At 45.1% G+C, this 17,404-nt stretch overlaps 1 protein-coding gene across 1 annotated transcript in view; it reads right to left on the minus strand.

The window, feature by feature from the left end:
* Nucleotides 1-17,404, minus strand: part of senp5 (SUMO specific peptidase 5) — a 45,357-nt gene that overhangs the window by 23,700 nt on the left and 4,253 nt on the right. Inside the window, exons 2-3 of the mRNA XM_033032056.1 lie at nucleotides 12,920-14,426; nucleotides 8,036-8,141 (exon numbers count right to left, since the gene is read on the minus strand). Coding sequence (XP_032887947.1) covers nucleotides 8,036-8,141; nucleotides 12,920-14,411 — 1,598 coding nt within the window. The 5' untranslated portion in view covers nucleotides 14,412-14,426. The remainder of the gene's footprint in view (nucleotides 1-8,035; nucleotides 8,142-12,919; nucleotides 14,427-17,404) is intronic.

Below are 17,404 nucleotides of genomic sequence, written 5' to 3' on the forward strand. Positions count from 1 at the left end.
TAAGAGCCCTATCTAGCTCTCTCTTGAAAGCATCCAGAGAACCTGCCTCCACCGCCCTCTGAGGCAGAGAATTCCACAGACTCACCACTCTCTGTGAGAAAAAGTGTTTCCTCGTCTCCGTTCTAAATGGTTTACTCCTTATTCTTAAACTGTGGCCCCTGGTTCTGGGCTCCCCCAACGTCGGGAATATGTTTCCTGCCTCTAGCGTGTCCAAGCCCTGAACAATCTTAACTTTTAAGGCGACTTTTTCATATCTCCATCTGCACTGCGGCTTTAACATCCTGGAGCTGGCGGTCCCTTTGTTAGGGATCGAATGCGGGAGCTCCAACCGCAGGAGCTTCAACCGCTCCGATTGCTGACGGCGGGAGCTTTGATCTCCCCGACTGCGATCATTTCGATTGTCCGAACCGCGGGAGAAAAGAAGGTATAAGTTATTTGTCTTCCATCACAGTGGGGAATGTGAGGTCGCCGAAAAACAAGATGGATGTGCTGCCTGCACTGGCGAGGACTCGGAGGGAGTGCTGTGAGTGCAATGATCTCGGTGTTTTGCGGGGACATGGCTCCATGAGGACAGGGCTCACTCCTGACAGGGCTCTCACTTAACCTTTTTTCTCTGTTGCCAGCAGGGCAACCTAGGCAGCTTTATAGTTTGCCAAATTACAGTTTAGGTCGTCATTTAAGACGGCTTGTATGACGCGTGCGATAATGTGCTTGGATGAAGTGCGTAGTTACCAGTCGGAAGTATGCTCAATGAAGCATTCACATATTATTTCTGCTTCAAATAAAGTCACAAACATATTCACCAATCAAGACATGATATATACCACAATGACATGCAGCAAAATTATAATACAGTATCTCAACTCTTTTTACACGTTGCAATGAATAAAATTTCTATTATTTCTTTCCACTTCCAAACAAAAATGTGGTTGGATTATTCAGCGTATGATCAACCCCAGGCTTGGCGATCGCTTCACACAACACCTCCACACAGTTTGCAATAAACAACCTGATCTCCCGGTGGCTCAGCACTTCAACTCCCCCTCCCATTCATTCCTGGGCCTGAGTGAGGCCCATCGCAAATTCCTGGGCCTGAGTGAGGCCCATCGCAAATTGGAGGAACAGCACCTCATATTTCGCTTGGGTAGTTTACACTCCAGCGGTATGAACATTGGCTTCTTCAATTTCAGGTAGTCCTTGCTTTCTCCCTCCTTCCCCTCCCATTCCCAGCTCTCCCACAGCCTACTGTCTCCGCATCTTCCTTTCTTTTTCCCACCTCCGCCCCCCCCCGACATCAGTCTGAAGAAGGGTCTCGACCCAAAACGTCACCTATTCCTTCGCTCCATAGATGCTGCCTCACCCGCTGAGTTTCTCCAGCTTTTTTGTCTACCACCCATTCACACAAGTTCTGTTATCCCACTTTTCTCACCCACTCCCTACACATTAGGGGCAATTTTACAGGGACAAGTTAGCCTACAAAGCCAATGCGTCTTTGGAATGTGGGAGGTAACTCACACGCTTGCAGGTAGAATGTGCAAATTCAACAGACAGTGCCCGAGGACAGGATCGAACACAGATCTCTGGCGTGTGAGGCAGCAAGTCTACCAGCTGTGCCACTATATTTTGTTTTCCAACACAAATAAATTATACGTTGATAACATTGGTTACAAAAAAAACCTATCCATTTTCAGTCTTAAATCTGTAAATCACGCTATGTCCCCCTTTACAGCTACTGTATGTTTTAATTCAGTTCAAGACTATGGGGCAGTACATTGGCCATAAAGTTCCTGCCTAAAAGTGCCAGAGACCCAGAATTGATCCTGAATATGGGTGCTGTCTAAATGGAGTTCGTTCCTTTTCCCTTTGAACGCATGGGTTTTCCTCCGGGTGCTCGTGTTTCCTTCCACATTCCAAAGGTGTGCAGGAACCTTTATCAGACCCAACCCAAAACGTAATATTTTCCTTTCGTCCAAAGATTCTGTCTCCAGCCTTTACTACAGCTACAAACGTTACTCCAGCTTTTTGTGTCTATCTTCAGTTTAAACCAGCATCTGCTGTTCCTTCCTACATACACAATACTTTACGATAGAACTTGTGTGTGTGTGTACGATAGAAATTATGTGTGTGTATATATATTACACACACACACACACATATATATATTTAAATATACACAGTTTTGTTTTCTCGTTTATAACATTGTTCACAGAGTACTATGTTTACATATTCTGTTGTGCTGCTGCAAGTAAGGAATTCATTGTTGTAACTGGGACGTGAGAGAATAAAACACTCGACTTACGTCGCTAATGTGTGGGACAGAACTAGTGTACGGGTGATCGGTGGTCGGCATGGACTCGGTGGGCCGAAGGGCCTGTTTCCGTGCTGTATCTTTAAATTAAACTAAAGACACTAAAACCAGAGGGAGTCTAAAGAAGGGTCTCTATCCAATTTCTTCTATCTCTGGATAGCTGGCTGCTCCATGGAGTTCCCCTGCACAATTAAAGCATGGAATAGTCCTCACCCTACATAGTTACCCAACCAGGCGCAACTACATTTAGTTTTTGCTTAAGTCCACCATCCACCACCTCCAGTTTAAATTCCATTTGGAATGTTTTTGGAGGACCAGGAAACCAAGAATCAAGAGTTATTACAGGGAGTTACTCCAGCTTCAGGGAGTGATTCTGCGTTGGGTTTCAGCAGTCGCAGCGTGGCAGCGACCAGACAGCAATGGCGGCCAGATCTCCCACAATGCAAAGGGAGGGAGAAAGTGCCCGGCGTCAATCCGTTGCCGTGGCAGTGCGCATGTGCAGGATGGCTGATGATGTGCTGGCCGTGGTTGTGCGCATGTGCAGGGGGGAGGATGTGCTGGCCGTGGTTGTGCGCATGTGCAGGGGGGAGGATGTGCAGGGGCGAGGATGTGCAGGCCGGGGCAGTGCGCATGTACAGGAGGGAGGATGTGCTGGCCGTGGCAGTGCGCATGTGCAGGAGGGAGGATGTGCAGGCCGGGGCAGTGCGCATGTGCAGGGCAGCTGAGGATGTGCAGGCCGTGGCAGTGCGCATGTGCAGGGGGGAGGATGTGCAGGCCGGGGCAGTGCGCATGTGCAGGGGGGAGGATGTGCAGGCCGTGGTTGTGCGCATGTGCAGGGCAGCTGAGGATGTTCTGGCCGTGGCAGTGCGAATGTCCAAGGTGGCCGGCCGTGCCGGTAGATGAGGAGCGGCCGGAGAGCGGAGACCCAGCTGCCCAGACACGGATGGCGGGCGAAGACGGAGAGTGACAGAGAGAGAGAGATAGAGAGGGGGGCCCCGCTCAGAGTTGAACAGTAGGTGTCCCAGGTGCATGCCAAACCGGGCAAAATGACACGGCTTTTAGGTTGCCCGGCGGGACTTCAGGTGGCCATTGGCAACCGGGCAACTGTTAATTTCGAGCCCTGCGGCGTCTTGTGCGAGTGTGGATGGCTTTCTGACTGTGTGGGCGGACTGGGACTGCAGAGAGTGACAGCGGTAGGAGGTAGTGACCATAATATGATAAAATTCAACCTGTAATTTGAGAGGGAGAAGATTAAATCGGATATGTTCGTATTTTTGTTGAGCAAAGGTGACTACAGAGGTACGAGGAAGGAGCTGGCTAAAGTTGATGGGAAAGGGACCCTAGCTGGAATGGCGGTGGAATAGCAATGGCAGGAATTTCTGGGAACAATTCGGAATACGCAGGATCTTTTCATTCCAAAGAAGAAAGATTCTAACAGGAGAATGATGCGACCATGGTTGACAAGGGAAGTCAAAGACAGTATAAAACTAAAGGAGAAGGCATATAACATTGCAAAGATTAGTGCAAAGCTGAGGGATTGGGAAGCTTTTATAGAACAACAGAAGGTAACTAAAAAGGCCATACCGGGAGAAAAGATTAAATACCAAAGTAAGCTAACCAACAATATAAAAGAGGATAACAAAAGTTTCTTCAGATATATAAAGAGTAACAAAGAAGCAAGAGTGGACGTTGGACCGCTGGAAAATGATGCTGGAGAAGTGGTAATGAGGAATAAAGAGATGGAAAATGAATTGAATATATTTTTTGCTTCAGTGGAAGACACCAGTGACGTGCCGAAAATTAAAGAAAGTCAGGGAGTGGAAGTTACTGAAGTGACTATCACTAAAGAGAAGGGAAGCTGAAAGGACTGAAGTTCGATGTCACTTGAACTGGTTGGACTGCACTCCAGTAATCAGAAAGAGATGGCTTTAGAGATTGTGGAGGCATTAGTGTGATCTTTCAAGAATCACTAAATTCAGGGGTGGTTCCAGACGATTGGAAAATTGCAAATATTAGTCTGCTGTTCAAGAAGGGAGCGAGGCAGAAGAGTGGAAACTGTAAGTCGGTTAGCCTGACTTCAGTGGCTGGTAAGACTTTAGAATGCATTATCAAAGATGGTTTCTGAGTCACGATTAGTGGGCTGAGAAGAGGCAGATGAAGTACAGCGTAGCAAAGTGTGGAGTCATGCATTTTGGTAGTAGGAATAACTACCAAAGAATACGTATTTGGTATACTAATTTCAAAATAGTATAATATTTTCTAAATGGGAAGTGAATTCAGAAATCAGAGGTGCAAAGGGACTTGGGTGTGCTGGCACAGGATTCCAAAAAAGTTAATTTGCAAGTCAAATCGGCAGTAAGGAAGACAAATGTAATTTATTTCCAGAGGCTTAGAATACAAAACAGGGATGTAATGCTGAGGTTTTATAAGGATCAGACCGCGTTTGTAGTATTGTGAGCAGTTTTGGGCCCCATATCTAAAGAAGAAGATGCTGGTCTTGGAGTAGGTTTACGAGAATGATCCCAGGAATAATTTGGGTTAACATATGATGCTCGTTTGAAGGCACTCGGCCTTTATTCACTGGAGTTTAGAAGGATGAGGGGTACACCTGATTGAATTGAGTGAAAAGCCTGGATAGAGTGAAAGTGGAGAGGATGTTTCCACGACTGGGAGAGTCTAGGACCAGAGGCCTTAGCCTCAAAATAAAGGGATGTACCTTTTGAAAGGAGATGAGAAGGAATTTCTTAAGTCAGAGGGCAGTGAACCTGTGGAATTCATTGCCATATACAGCTGTAAAGGCCAAGTCAATGGATATTTTTAAGGCAGAGACTGACAGATTCTTGATCAGTAAGGATGTCAAGGGTTATGGGGCGAAGGCAGGAGAATGGGTTTGAGAGGGAAAGATAAATCAGCCATGATTGAATGGTGAAGTAGACTTGATGGGCCAAATGTTCCAAGAACGTATGAAGAATTGTTAAACTCTCACAGTTGCCAAACTGAATGGCGGCAGTTACCTAAAGGGAGAAGGAGGCCACTGTGGCTAACAAATAGTTAAAGATAGCAAAAAAGCAAAGGAGAAGGTATATAACATAGCAAAGATTAGTGGGAAGCTAGAGGATTGTGGAGCTTTTAAAAACCAACAAGAGGCAACTAAAAAAGTAATAAGGAAAGAAAAGATTAATTATGAAGGTAAGCTAGCCAATAATATAAAAGAGGATACCAAATGTTTATTTCAGATATACAAAGTGTAAAAGTGCAAGACATTGGAGTGCTGGAAAATAATGGTGGAGAATTAGTAATGGGGATCAAACAAATGGCGGATGAACAGATTACATGTTTTGCGTCATCCCAAAGTTCGAAAAGGGGTAGCTGTTGAGATTGTGGATACAGTAGTAGTCACCTTTCAATAAACACCATGGTTAGGAATGGTTCCAGAGGACTGGAAATCACAAATGTGACTCCACTGTTTAAGGGAGCAAAGCAAAAGAAAGGAAATTGTAGGAACCATTTATGCTTGTTGGTATATTATAATCATGTCTAGATATTTCTAGTTTTCTCTTTTTCGGTATGCTTGTGGGTGAGATTTGATACGTAGTAGGGCATGTCTACATCTGAGGAGGCTGGCGTAGCCACAGATATTGGGATTCAGTTTAGCCTCGAGGGATGGTGAAGCAACAGTTTTTTACCACTCGCACACAAGACGACACAAGACTCGACAGGGATTAAATAGTTAGTAAGAGGGTTTCTTGTTTCGTACTACTTCAATAAAAGACCAATTAATCAAGAAACAACGACTGGAAAATTTGTTTTTGCTATCTGTTAGTGCGTAAGCTATATCTCCAGGACATCCCCGAGTAGTAATGGCAATCAAAGGTTGGACATTGGAAAGTTAAGAAATTGCCATTACAGAAATTATAGGCTAGTTAGTCTGACTTCTGTGGTTGGTAAAATTTGAGTCCATTATTAAGGATGAGGTTTCCGGGTAACCTGATAAAATAGACCAAAGTCAGCGTGGCTTTATTAAGGGGAGATCTTGCTTGACAAATCGCTTGGAATTTTTGAGGAAGTAACAAGCAGGATTGATTAAGGAGATTCAGTTGATGTTGTTTACATTCAGTTGATGTGCATATTTTCAGAAAGCCTTTCTTTGGTAGGTGCCAAACTTGAGGCTGCTAAACAAGATAGGAACCCACAGTACTAGAGCCAAGGTACTAGCATGGATAGAAGATTGGCTGACCGGCAGAAGGCTAAGCATGGGAATAAAAGTGGCTTTTGCTGTTTGGCTGTTCTGCAAGAGTCAGTTCTTGCAAGAGTCAGTGTTGGATCTGCTACTTTTCACGTTGTATGTTAATGATCTGGATGATGGAATTGATGGCTTTGTGGCCATGTTTGCGAATGACATGAAGATAGGTGGAGGGGCAGATCGTGTTGGGGAAGCAGGAAGTTTGTAGAAGAACTTGGGCAAGTTGGGAGAGTGGGCAAAGAAGTGGCAAATGGAATGCAGTGGCGAAAAATATACAGTCATGCACTTTGGTAGAAGGAATGAAGGCATTGAATATTTTCTAAATGGGTAGAGGATTCAGAAATCAGGAGGTGCAAAGGGACTTGAGAGTGTGCAATATTCCCAAAAGTGAAATTTGCAGGTCGAGTCAGTGGTAAGGAAGGCAAATCCAATGCTATCTTTCATTTCACAAGGACTAGGATTTGAAAGAAAGGATGTAATGCTGAGGATTTATGGCACTGGTGAGGCCACATTCGAATATTGTGAGGTGTTTTGGCCTCATATCTAAGGAAGGACATACTGGCATTTGAATGGGACCAGAGGAGGTTTACAGGAATGATCCCAGGGATGATTAGGTTAACATATGAGAAGCATTTGGTGGCTCTGGGTCTGCACTCGCAGAAGTTTAGAAGAATGAGGTGGGATCTTATTGAAACCTAATGAAAGGCCTAGATCAGGGGTCGGCAACCTACGGCCCACGGGCTGGATTCGGCCCGTAACCCAAAATCATCCGGCCCGCAGGCGTATTTTTTTTCAATTATTTTTCGCAACCTGGGAACTGTAGCCAGTGCCGGGGACGAGAGCTGATTTGGGAGCTGCAGCTCTTCCTGGGGCACGCAGGCGATCCGGGTGCTACAGCCAGTCCCGGGGCACGCGAGGAACCTGGGAACTGCAGAAAACTAATTGAAAAACATGTGAAAACTAATGTGAAAAACAACACCAAGTGTCACACTATGGCGATAGACGTGGCCCGCCATCCGCTCACTGACATGGTTGCCGACTCCTGGCCGAGATAGAGTAAACATGAAACGGATGTTTCTGGTAAAGGGAGAGTCTGGAACCAGAGGGCACAGCCTCAGAATAAAAGTACGTACCTTTAGAATGGAGATAAGGAGGCATTTCTTTAGCCAGAGAGTGGTCAATCTGCGGTATTCAATGCCACAAACGACTGCGGAGGCCAAAACATTGGGTATTTTTGAAGTGGAGATTGATGGGTTCTTGATTACCAAGAGCATTATAAAGGTTATGGGGGTAAGGCAGGAGAATGGGGTTGAGAAAAAAATAGAGCAACTATGACTAAATAGCAGAGGACTCGATGGGCCGAATGGTCTTTTAAAATTTCTAACTTTTCTGACGAAATCTCAGGCCATTCAGGGTGTCGACAATGTTCAAATGAAGCACAAAATTAAACTGCTCACGGACACACCAGGACATGGTCTACTTACCGATCACGGAAATCCTGATGAAAGATCTGTTCTAACTTCATCAGAACATCTCTTTCGGTAAGTGGTATAAGGCTTCCATATTTTCTCAAAAATTCATCCAGGAAAGCTGAAAAAAAAAGATCAAATTTTTGCATGTCCAACAATATTCTTGGTTGGAATTGTTTGCTAAAACAAAGTGCAGAAATAACCAGTTCAAGCTTGATGGCTGGGCTGACAATTTCCAAGTAGCATCTATTACTGTACAAAGCATTATTATCTCATCTAAACAAAATTAAGAATAAAATTGTTAATAATCTGATATAGCCAAGCCATTAAAATATAATTGGATGCCTCCCATAAGACACATTTCTGATACTCAGAAACATTTCAAAATAAACACTAGAGACAGATAAAGAGATTCATGGGAGACAAAATACTGATTTAGCATTTAAATAAACAAAGAACTTGCATTATATATTTCTCATAGCAATAATCCAACTCATTCAAACATATTTCTGAAAACAATCAAGGATTTAAAACTGATAGGTTCATTAAAAATCCAATTGGTCTTAAAGGTCTGTCCTTGATCATTGCAGAGTTAGTCCACCTCTAATTGACTGTTGTCCCTTTGGCTAAGAGGAGTAAAATAAAAGTGGGCGTGGAGAGGAAAATCTAGAGGAAGGAGCATTTAATAAAAAATAATCAAATAATTGCCCTCTCCTGATTACTGTTAGACAAGTACAAGTGTATCATTGTCAGTAATCAATCCCCTCACCAACACAAATGGGAAATGACTACATATAAAGTTTAGCTATTTTACAATGGGACCCTCTTTGGTCAGGATATGTGCAAACTGGAAAAACTATCTCTAGTTCAACCATCAGATGAATAAGATTATTCAACGTGTGGCCAAGAAATGCTTTGGCAGAAATTTTAATTCTTATTTTCCTTGCAGATAATTCTTGCGGGGGGAGTAGAAGACGTTGTGGTTGCCCCATTGAAGGAAGGGGATGGAGGATTTGGGGAGGATGCAGAAGTGATTTCCCAGAATTAGTGTATTAGCTATATGGGGAGATTGGACAAACTTGCACTGTTTTCCCTGCAGTTTCAGAGGTTGAGGGGATATCTGATAAAAGTATATAAAATTATGAGAGGCATAAATAGGGTTGACAGTCAAAATATTGTGGAAAGGTGTTGGAAGAAGATATAATAGCAGCATTTAAGAGGCTTTTCGATCAGCACATAGATAGGAAATGGAAAGATATGAATCATATATAGGCAGCGGAGATTAACTTGGCATCATGTTCGGAATAAAAATTGTGGGTTGAAGGGACTGTTTCTGTACTGTATTGTTCAATGTTGGTAAAGATTCAAGGCGGATGCAAAGCAATCGACTATTAATAGGAAATGTCCTTCAATAAAAATCTGAATTAAATAAAAATGTTGTTTTCTTTGAATAACTGGTCACTCCTAGAGAAGAAGCAAGATGTTCCTCCATAATATCGTCACACATTAATGGACAGAATATCCACAGACCATGCTAAATCAGATTAACTTAAAGATTTGGAACTGGTTCAAATTGTGGCAGGAAGTGCCATCCTACCACATTTCTGAAGGACGGTAGATTCCAAAAAGATTCACATTCCACGTTTTTGCACTACGCATTGTAACTGTGGACAATTTTTAGATTTGATTCTGAAGATTCTCGCAACATTTAAGAAGGATTTGGATGCATTCTTGGATCACCAAAGTATGCCAGGCAAAAGACCAAATGGGATTAGTACATATAGGTACTTGATGGCTAGTCCAGACATGATGGGCCAAAAGGCCATTTTTGGTTGTATGACTGTGACTATTTATTTAAGTGATTGTCACAAGAAAATCAAATAACTTGCAGGCACCAGAAGTCTAAAACATAAGAATAAAATGCTGAAAATAGTCAGCAGGCCAGGCAGCATCTGTAGAAAGGGAAACAGTTATTATCTCAAGTCTGAGACCAATGCTCTGGTTCTGACAAAGGTTCCAGGACTTGAAATTAAAACTACTTCAACTATCAAGACACCTCCAGATATGCTGAGCGCTTCCAACATTTTGGACAGACTATCCATAGACCATGATGCTAAATGAGTCTGAGGTTCTCGACCCAAATCGTCACCCATTCCTTCTCTTCAGAGATGCTGCCTGTCCCGCTGAGTTACGCCAGCATTTTGTGTCTAGGTGGTTCAGGGTGTTCTGTCTTACAGAAATATAAAGCGGAGTGATCAATTCACTGGTGGTGGTTGAATCATGTCCAACTGAACCAGGCTTGGCTATGTCCAATTGAACCATCGGGTAACCGCTCTTTTACTGGTAGTGCTTCCTAGATGTTTGAGAGAAGGATTCTGAAAGTTCTACCAGCTGGGATTTGACTTTGCCATATTCGAATTTAGTATCCAAGTCAATGCCAGCTGGTCTGCCAGGTTTTATCCTTTCAGTTTCAGGAGCGGTTACGGTGCAACTAGCACCTTGCATGACCATTTTAGAAGGAATTTTAAGAGTCAATCATATTTGAAGATCTGCAGACACATATAAATAGTGTATACTAAAGATGATAGATGAAGGACATTGATGAACCATCATTAATAATAACTTTGTTTCCCCTTAAATTCCAGGTAAAATAGCTATTTAATTTTCAATGGTAGACAAAAATGCAGGAGAAACTCAGTGGGTGAGGTAGCATCTATGGAGCGAAGGAAGAGGTGACGTTTCGGGTCGTGACCCTTCTTCAGACTGATGTGGGGGAGTGGGGGGGCGGGAAGAAGAAAGGAAAAGGCGGAGACAGTAGGCTAAGGGACAGCTGGGAAGGGGAGGGGAGGGGAAGGAGGGATAAAGCAAGGACTACCTGAAATTGGAGGTCAATGTAAACTACCCAAGTAAAATACGAGGTGCTGCTCCTCCAATTTGCGGTGGGACTCACTCTGGCCATGGAGGAGGCCCAGGATAGAATGGTCGGATTCAGAATGGGAGGGGGAGTTCAAGTGCTGAGCCACCGGGAGATCAGGTTGGTTAATGCGAACTGAGCGGAGGTGTTGGGCAAAGTGATTACCAAGCCTGCACTTGGTCTCACCGATGTAGTTGACACCTTAAAAAGTGGATGCAGTAGATGAGGTTGGAGGAGGTGCAGGTGAACCTCTGCCTCACCTGGAAAGACTGCTTGGGACCTTGGATGGAGTCGAGGGGGGAGGTAAAGCGACAAGTGTAGCATTTCCAGCGCTTGCAAGGGAAAGTACCGGGGAGGGGGTGGTTTGGGTGGGAAGGGACGAATTGACCAAGGAGTTACAGAGTGAGCGGTCTCTGCGGAAAGCCAAAATGGGAGAAGATGGGAAGATGTGGCCAGTGGTGGATCCCGTTGGAGGTGGCGAAAATGTCGGAGGATTATCTGTTGTATGTGACGGCTGGTAGGGTAGTGGTGAGGACAAGGGGGACTCTGTCCTTGTTGCGAGTGGGGGGGGTTGGGGAGCGAGAGCAGAGTCACGGGGTATAGAAGAGACCCCGGTGAGAGCCTCAACTATAGTCAAAGAGGGGAACCACCGTTCCCTAAAGAATGAGGACATCTCCGATGCCCTGGTTTGGAACACTTCATCCTGGGTGCAGATGCGGCGTAGACGGAGGAATTGAGAGTAGGGGATAGAGTCCTTACAGGAAGCAGGGTGGAAAAACTGTTGTCCAGATAGCCATGGGAGTCAGTGGGTTTGTAGTAGATTACATTTTAATTTAAATTTCACGTCTGTTACGATATGATTTGAATTCTGCACTCCAGATCGTGAATACAGTACTACAATAGTGTAATTAAATCAACATCAGCACACCCTGTACCATCTTCAGTGTATATTGGCTTCACTAGTCTTGAGTATAGAAGTTGGACTGTTATGTTACAATTGTACAAGACATTTGTAGCATCATATTTAGCTTTGGTCACTCTGCTATAGGAAAGATGTTATTAAGCTGGAACGAGTGCAGAGAAGATTTATGAAGATGTTGCCAGGACTTGAGTTATTGGGAGAGGTTGGGCAGGCTAGGACTTTATTCCGTGGAGCACAGGAGGATGAGGGGTGATCTTATGGAGGTGTATAAGATCATGAGGGGAACCGATAGGGTAGATACACAGTCTTTTACCTAGAGTAATCAAGAACCAGAGGACATAGGTTTAAGGTGAGAGGGATAAGGAACCCGAGGGGCAAGGTTTTCACAAAGGGTGGGTATATGGAACAGGCTACCAGAGAGGATAGTTGATGCAGGTACTAACAACATTTAAAAGACATGTGGACAGGTACATGGATAGAAAAGAATATGGGCCTTTGGAAGGATATGGACCAAATTTAATTTAGTTTAGAGATAGTGTGGAAACAGGCCCTTCGTCCCATAAAATCCATGCTGACCAGCAATTCCCTCACATTTACACTATCCTACACACACTAGGGACAATTTAACTAAGCCAATTAACCTACAAACCTGTACGTCTTTGAGTGAGGGAGGAAACTGGAGCTACCGGGGAAAACCCATGCAGGTCACGTGGAGAATATACAGGCTCCGTACAGACAAGCACCCATGGTCAGGATCTAACCTGGGTCTCTGGCACTGCAAGGCAGCAACTCTACTGCTGTGCCACCATGCCACCCTATGTGAGGTAGGACTGGTTAAGATGGGGCATCTTTGTCAGCATGGACACGTTGGACATTGTTACTCACAAATGGTTATTCTGCCACCATCTCGGAGTAACCACACCCTCTAGCATCAAATAACCAACAAAATGGGATGAGAATATTGCAATTTGCAGAACAGTCAGAGTTGATATTTATACTCTACACTTATTGTACATGGTATAATCTTAGGAAATAGTAAATTTTCTTAAACCAGAAACTGTACCATGAATACAGGACATTAATCGTTCAGTGGCAACAGAACAGGTTCGAGATTCATTCTCCTTTCCTTTCTCAGCCTGACATCGAGCTGGCTGCTCAGTCCTCACCAATGCATGGCCAGAACGTTCCTCTGAAGATCTATAGTAAATGTGGTCTAGCAGCTGCGGCTGAAGCACAGGACACGGCTCACCACTTTGCCAACATACTGACTGTCCGCTTTCAGTCCCAGGAACACTGGTGTGATTGCATGGACGTGCAGTGGATTCCGCTACAGCATTGATGACCTGCATCTCCCCGTCACAGACTGGGGTTTGGTTTAAATATCTTCCCTGCGAGGCAGCAAACAATTGGGACGATCCATCAGTCTTGGGCCACTTATCAGGGGCTACAAGCCGATTAACACAAGCATCCAAACCAAGCGGGCTTGAACCAGAACGCACTATGTCTGTGCTTTCATTTGCCATTTGATTATTAAGTTCAGCTGAATGAGCAAAATGGGGCATTTGAGTGGGCAAAATGTCCATCCCTTCACCAAGGGGCATTTTTGAAACTTCACAACAATTAGCCAGGCACAAATTCTTAATTTGCTTTGCTTTCTCCGATGTACCACAATTCTGATCTGAAGCAAAGTTCATGTTCTGAGTGGATACGTCGCCTTTGGCAGCTGGCTGTGAGGAAATATCAAATGCCATTTTATCCAAATGCTGGGCAGTTTTGGGGGGATTTACGCAGACAGTACCCAACGATTGCGTCCGTCTTAGCTTCTCTTTTCTCTGACTGACAACCTTTCTCCGTCTGTTTTTACAATTAAATATTCTACAACGGAAACTAAAGAGGGAGGAAGGTTTCCTATAGAGCAGAGAGATTTTGTGCCCTTTCAGCTGTCGTTTTGTCTTGCGAGGTAAATTATTGGATACAAAATCTTTACTTGCTTGGAAGTCTATTTTGTTATATCCATTTGATAGCTTCTGATTTATAATGTTGTCCTGAAGCCCACTATTTTTCCTCGGTGCAGACTTGGGAAATGTAACTTTTGTAGCTAGATCAGTTAGATTTCTGGAGACCGGCTTACAACATAAAATGGTTGATTTACAATCCGAATCAGGACCAACTGTACTGCTGTTCCAAATGTCACACCCCTTACTCTCCACTTCCTCATAGGATGCCAAAGATGCTGGGGTACACACTTCCTTGGTTGGCGTGTCATCGGCTCCTGAGGCCAGCAATGATTTTTTCTTCAGCGTCACTCGCATGCATTCAATGCTTGCCGGAGACCCACACTGCTGACAATCTGGATGGGCCTTCTTTAGCACAGACTTGGCCCGCTTTTTCCTGATTGACAGCCATAGACGTTGCTTCTGCTGATAATAAAACTGTCTTTGCGAGCACAACGAGCCATCCAATCGGTTCCATTTGCTGTGGTGGCATCTCAGTTGTTCACTGAGGTTTACTTTTAAGAATCTTTTACAGCATTTGTTACTGCTGTGCTCCTTCATACTCTGTCAGTTTGTCTGTGAAGAAACATTAAAGAAAGTTTTAACATAATACAATATCAATTATTTCTTCCTTTTTTGAAAGGAACATCAAATTTATGTTTTTTTGTTGAAAGAGATAGATAATCAGGCAGACTTTAAACATATGGTTTACAAAATGAAATTAAGCCCAAACCCACTTAAACTCCTCTTCCTTAGAATTGGCCTTGTGGATAATTTATAAAACAAATACAGATAATCACATACCAAACATGATCCATGCCACAACACTTCAAAATAAAGCCTGGAAATACCAGACAAACAAATTCTAAAATGGGTTTACCAATTGCTGTACAAATGGCATTTGGAAATTTGCCTTAAATTTTAGACGTTGAATTGACATTAAACTGTTTCTCTCCCTAGCTCTACACCCCATTGATTATGCAGAATGCTCCCCATCCCGTAGTTAGCCAAGGGAGAAACATAACTGTTCTAACATTGGGAAACTTTGACCAACAGTTTAGCGATGCGTCAAATTGCCAGTTATTATTGCCAGTAGCATTTTAAAAATTATTTGTATGGTGTGGATAACATTTATTGCCATTTCTATTTACCCTCAAGATGGCAGTGGGCTACCTTTGGAGACAATACTCCCAGAATTGGGAACTCCAGCATTTTTCCAAGTCAGAACTGTATACAATTTGGAGGTAATTTGTGTAATGGAATAACCATGCACTGGGTAGCAGAGATCAGTAGTTTGTGAGGTACAATCAGAAGTGGCCTAAAGGAGCCTGCCTGCGGCGACTTTTGCGGAGCTCCGGAAAAAAAAAGGCTCAACTACAACTTCCAACAACTTATCTGGATCAGAAAAACGGCATAAATCGGTGCCGTTTCGGACAAGCTGCTTGAGCACCTCAAGGTTCTCGCAATTTCGTGATCTCCCGCAGCTGCGGGAACCCCGGACTTTAAACTTTCCCACGCTGGCTGTGGAACACCCGACCCGACTGAGGATCCCAAGTACGGTACCTGGAGACCCCAGGATGACCCCCAGAGCCGACGGGCTGGATCTCCCAGGAACAACGGAGCTGGAGCTGCCGACTTTGAGGGAACCCCCGTTCGTTACGGAGCTGGAGCTGCCGTCTGTGAGGGAATCCCCGTTCCAGCGCAGGTCCGCAGAAACAGCAAGTACAGTACCTGGAAACAAAGGGGAAGCCTCCATTGTGTCCGGAAACGTGGCTGACGGGCAGGACTCCAGGTCAGAATGAAGCGCAGGGGACTTCGGCCCCCTCTCCCTACTATCCTACTGGCTAATGTACAGTCCCTTGAAAATAAAGTGGAGGACAAGGGCAAGACTGCTTTATCAAAGGGAGCTGAGGGAATGCTCTGTGTTCTGTTTCACAGAGACATGGCTCACCCCCAGCTCCCCAGACTCAGCGGTCCAGCCTGAAGGGTTCTCTATCCACCGTATGGACCATACCCTGGCATCTGGGAAAGGGAGAGGAGGGGGCGTCTGCCTCATGGTCAACTCTGCGTGGCGTTCCGACGTGGCAGTCCTGTCCAACTCCTGCTCTCCACACCTCGAACATCTGGCGGTGAAGTGCCGTCCCTTCTACCTCCCAAGAGAATTCACCTCCGTTATCCTGACCGCGGTCTACATCCCACCCCAGGCAGCTGTCCGTCTGGCACTGGAGGAGCTGCACGCCGTGGTCAACAAACACCAGACGTCTTACCCCGAGGCATTTACCACCATTGCTGGGGACTTCAATAAGGCGAACCTGAAGAAATCACTCCCCAACTTCCACCAACATGTCTCCCGCTGCACCAGAAGACCTAACACCCTCGACCACTGCTACACCACCATCAAGAATGCCTATCGTTCTATCCCTCGCCCTCACTTCTGTAAGTCCGACCATACCGCGGTGCTGCTTCTTCCTGCCTACAGGCAGCAATTGAAGAGCGCACCCCCAGAAGTGAGGACAGCACAGAGCTGGACGGGGGGGGGGGGGGGGGCAGAAGAACAACTACAGGACTGTTTGGAGTCTGTAGACTGGGCAATATTCAAGGACTCGGCAACGGACTTGAACGAATACGCCACAGTCGTTACAGACTTCATAAAGAAATGTGTGGAGGACTGCATCCCTACAAAACCTTCCGAGTGTTTCCCAATCAGAAACCTTGGATGAACTTTGAGATCCGCACTCATCTAAAGTCCAGACACAGGGCATTCATGTCCGATGATACAGTGGCCTACATGAAGTCCAGATACGACCTCGGTAAGGCCATCTAAAAGGCCAAAAGGGACTTCTGCTCCAAACTGGAGGATGAGACAGATGTTCGGCAGCTGTGGCGGGGCCTGAATGCAATCGCCTCCTACAAGGCGAAACCAGGAGGTAGCTCGAATGTCGGTTAAACATCACTCCCTGACGAGCTCAATGCGTTTTACGCACGCTTTGACAGGGAGAATACTGATGTGCCTTCCCGATCCCCCATTCGCTGTGATGGCATTTCAGTCTCAGTCACAGAGGCCGACGTCAGGAAATCCTTCAGAGGGGTGAACCCCCGAAAAGCACCTAGTCCTGATGGTATACCCGGTCGTGTTCTAAAAACCTGTGCGGACCAACTGGCGGGAGTTTTTACGGACATTTTCAACCTCTCACTTCTGAGGTCTGAGGTCCCCACCTGCTTTAAAAGGGCATCAATTATACCGGTGCCCAAGAAGAGTAAGGTGACGTGCCTCAATGACTATCGACCAGTGGCACCAACGCCGGTGGTGATGAAGTGCTATGAGAGGCTGATCATGGAGCAAATCAACTCCTACCTCGACAAAAGTTGGACCCACTGCAGTTCGCTTACCGCCACAACAGATCAACGGTGGATGCGATCTCGCTGGCCCTCCACTCCGCACTGGACCACTTGGACAACAAAAACTCATATGTCAGGCTGTTATTCATCGATTACAGCTCGGCATTCAACGCAATCATCCCCTCCAAACTGGTTACCAAACTCGCAGAATTGGG

Source organism: Amblyraja radiata, chromosome 13 (genome assembly GCF_010909765.2).
Source record: "Amblyraja radiata isolate CabotCenter1 chromosome 13, sAmbRad1.1.pri, whole genome shotgun sequence".
NCBI classification, from domain to species: Eukaryota; Metazoa; Chordata; class Chondrichthyes; order Rajiformes; family Rajidae; genus Amblyraja; species Amblyraja radiata.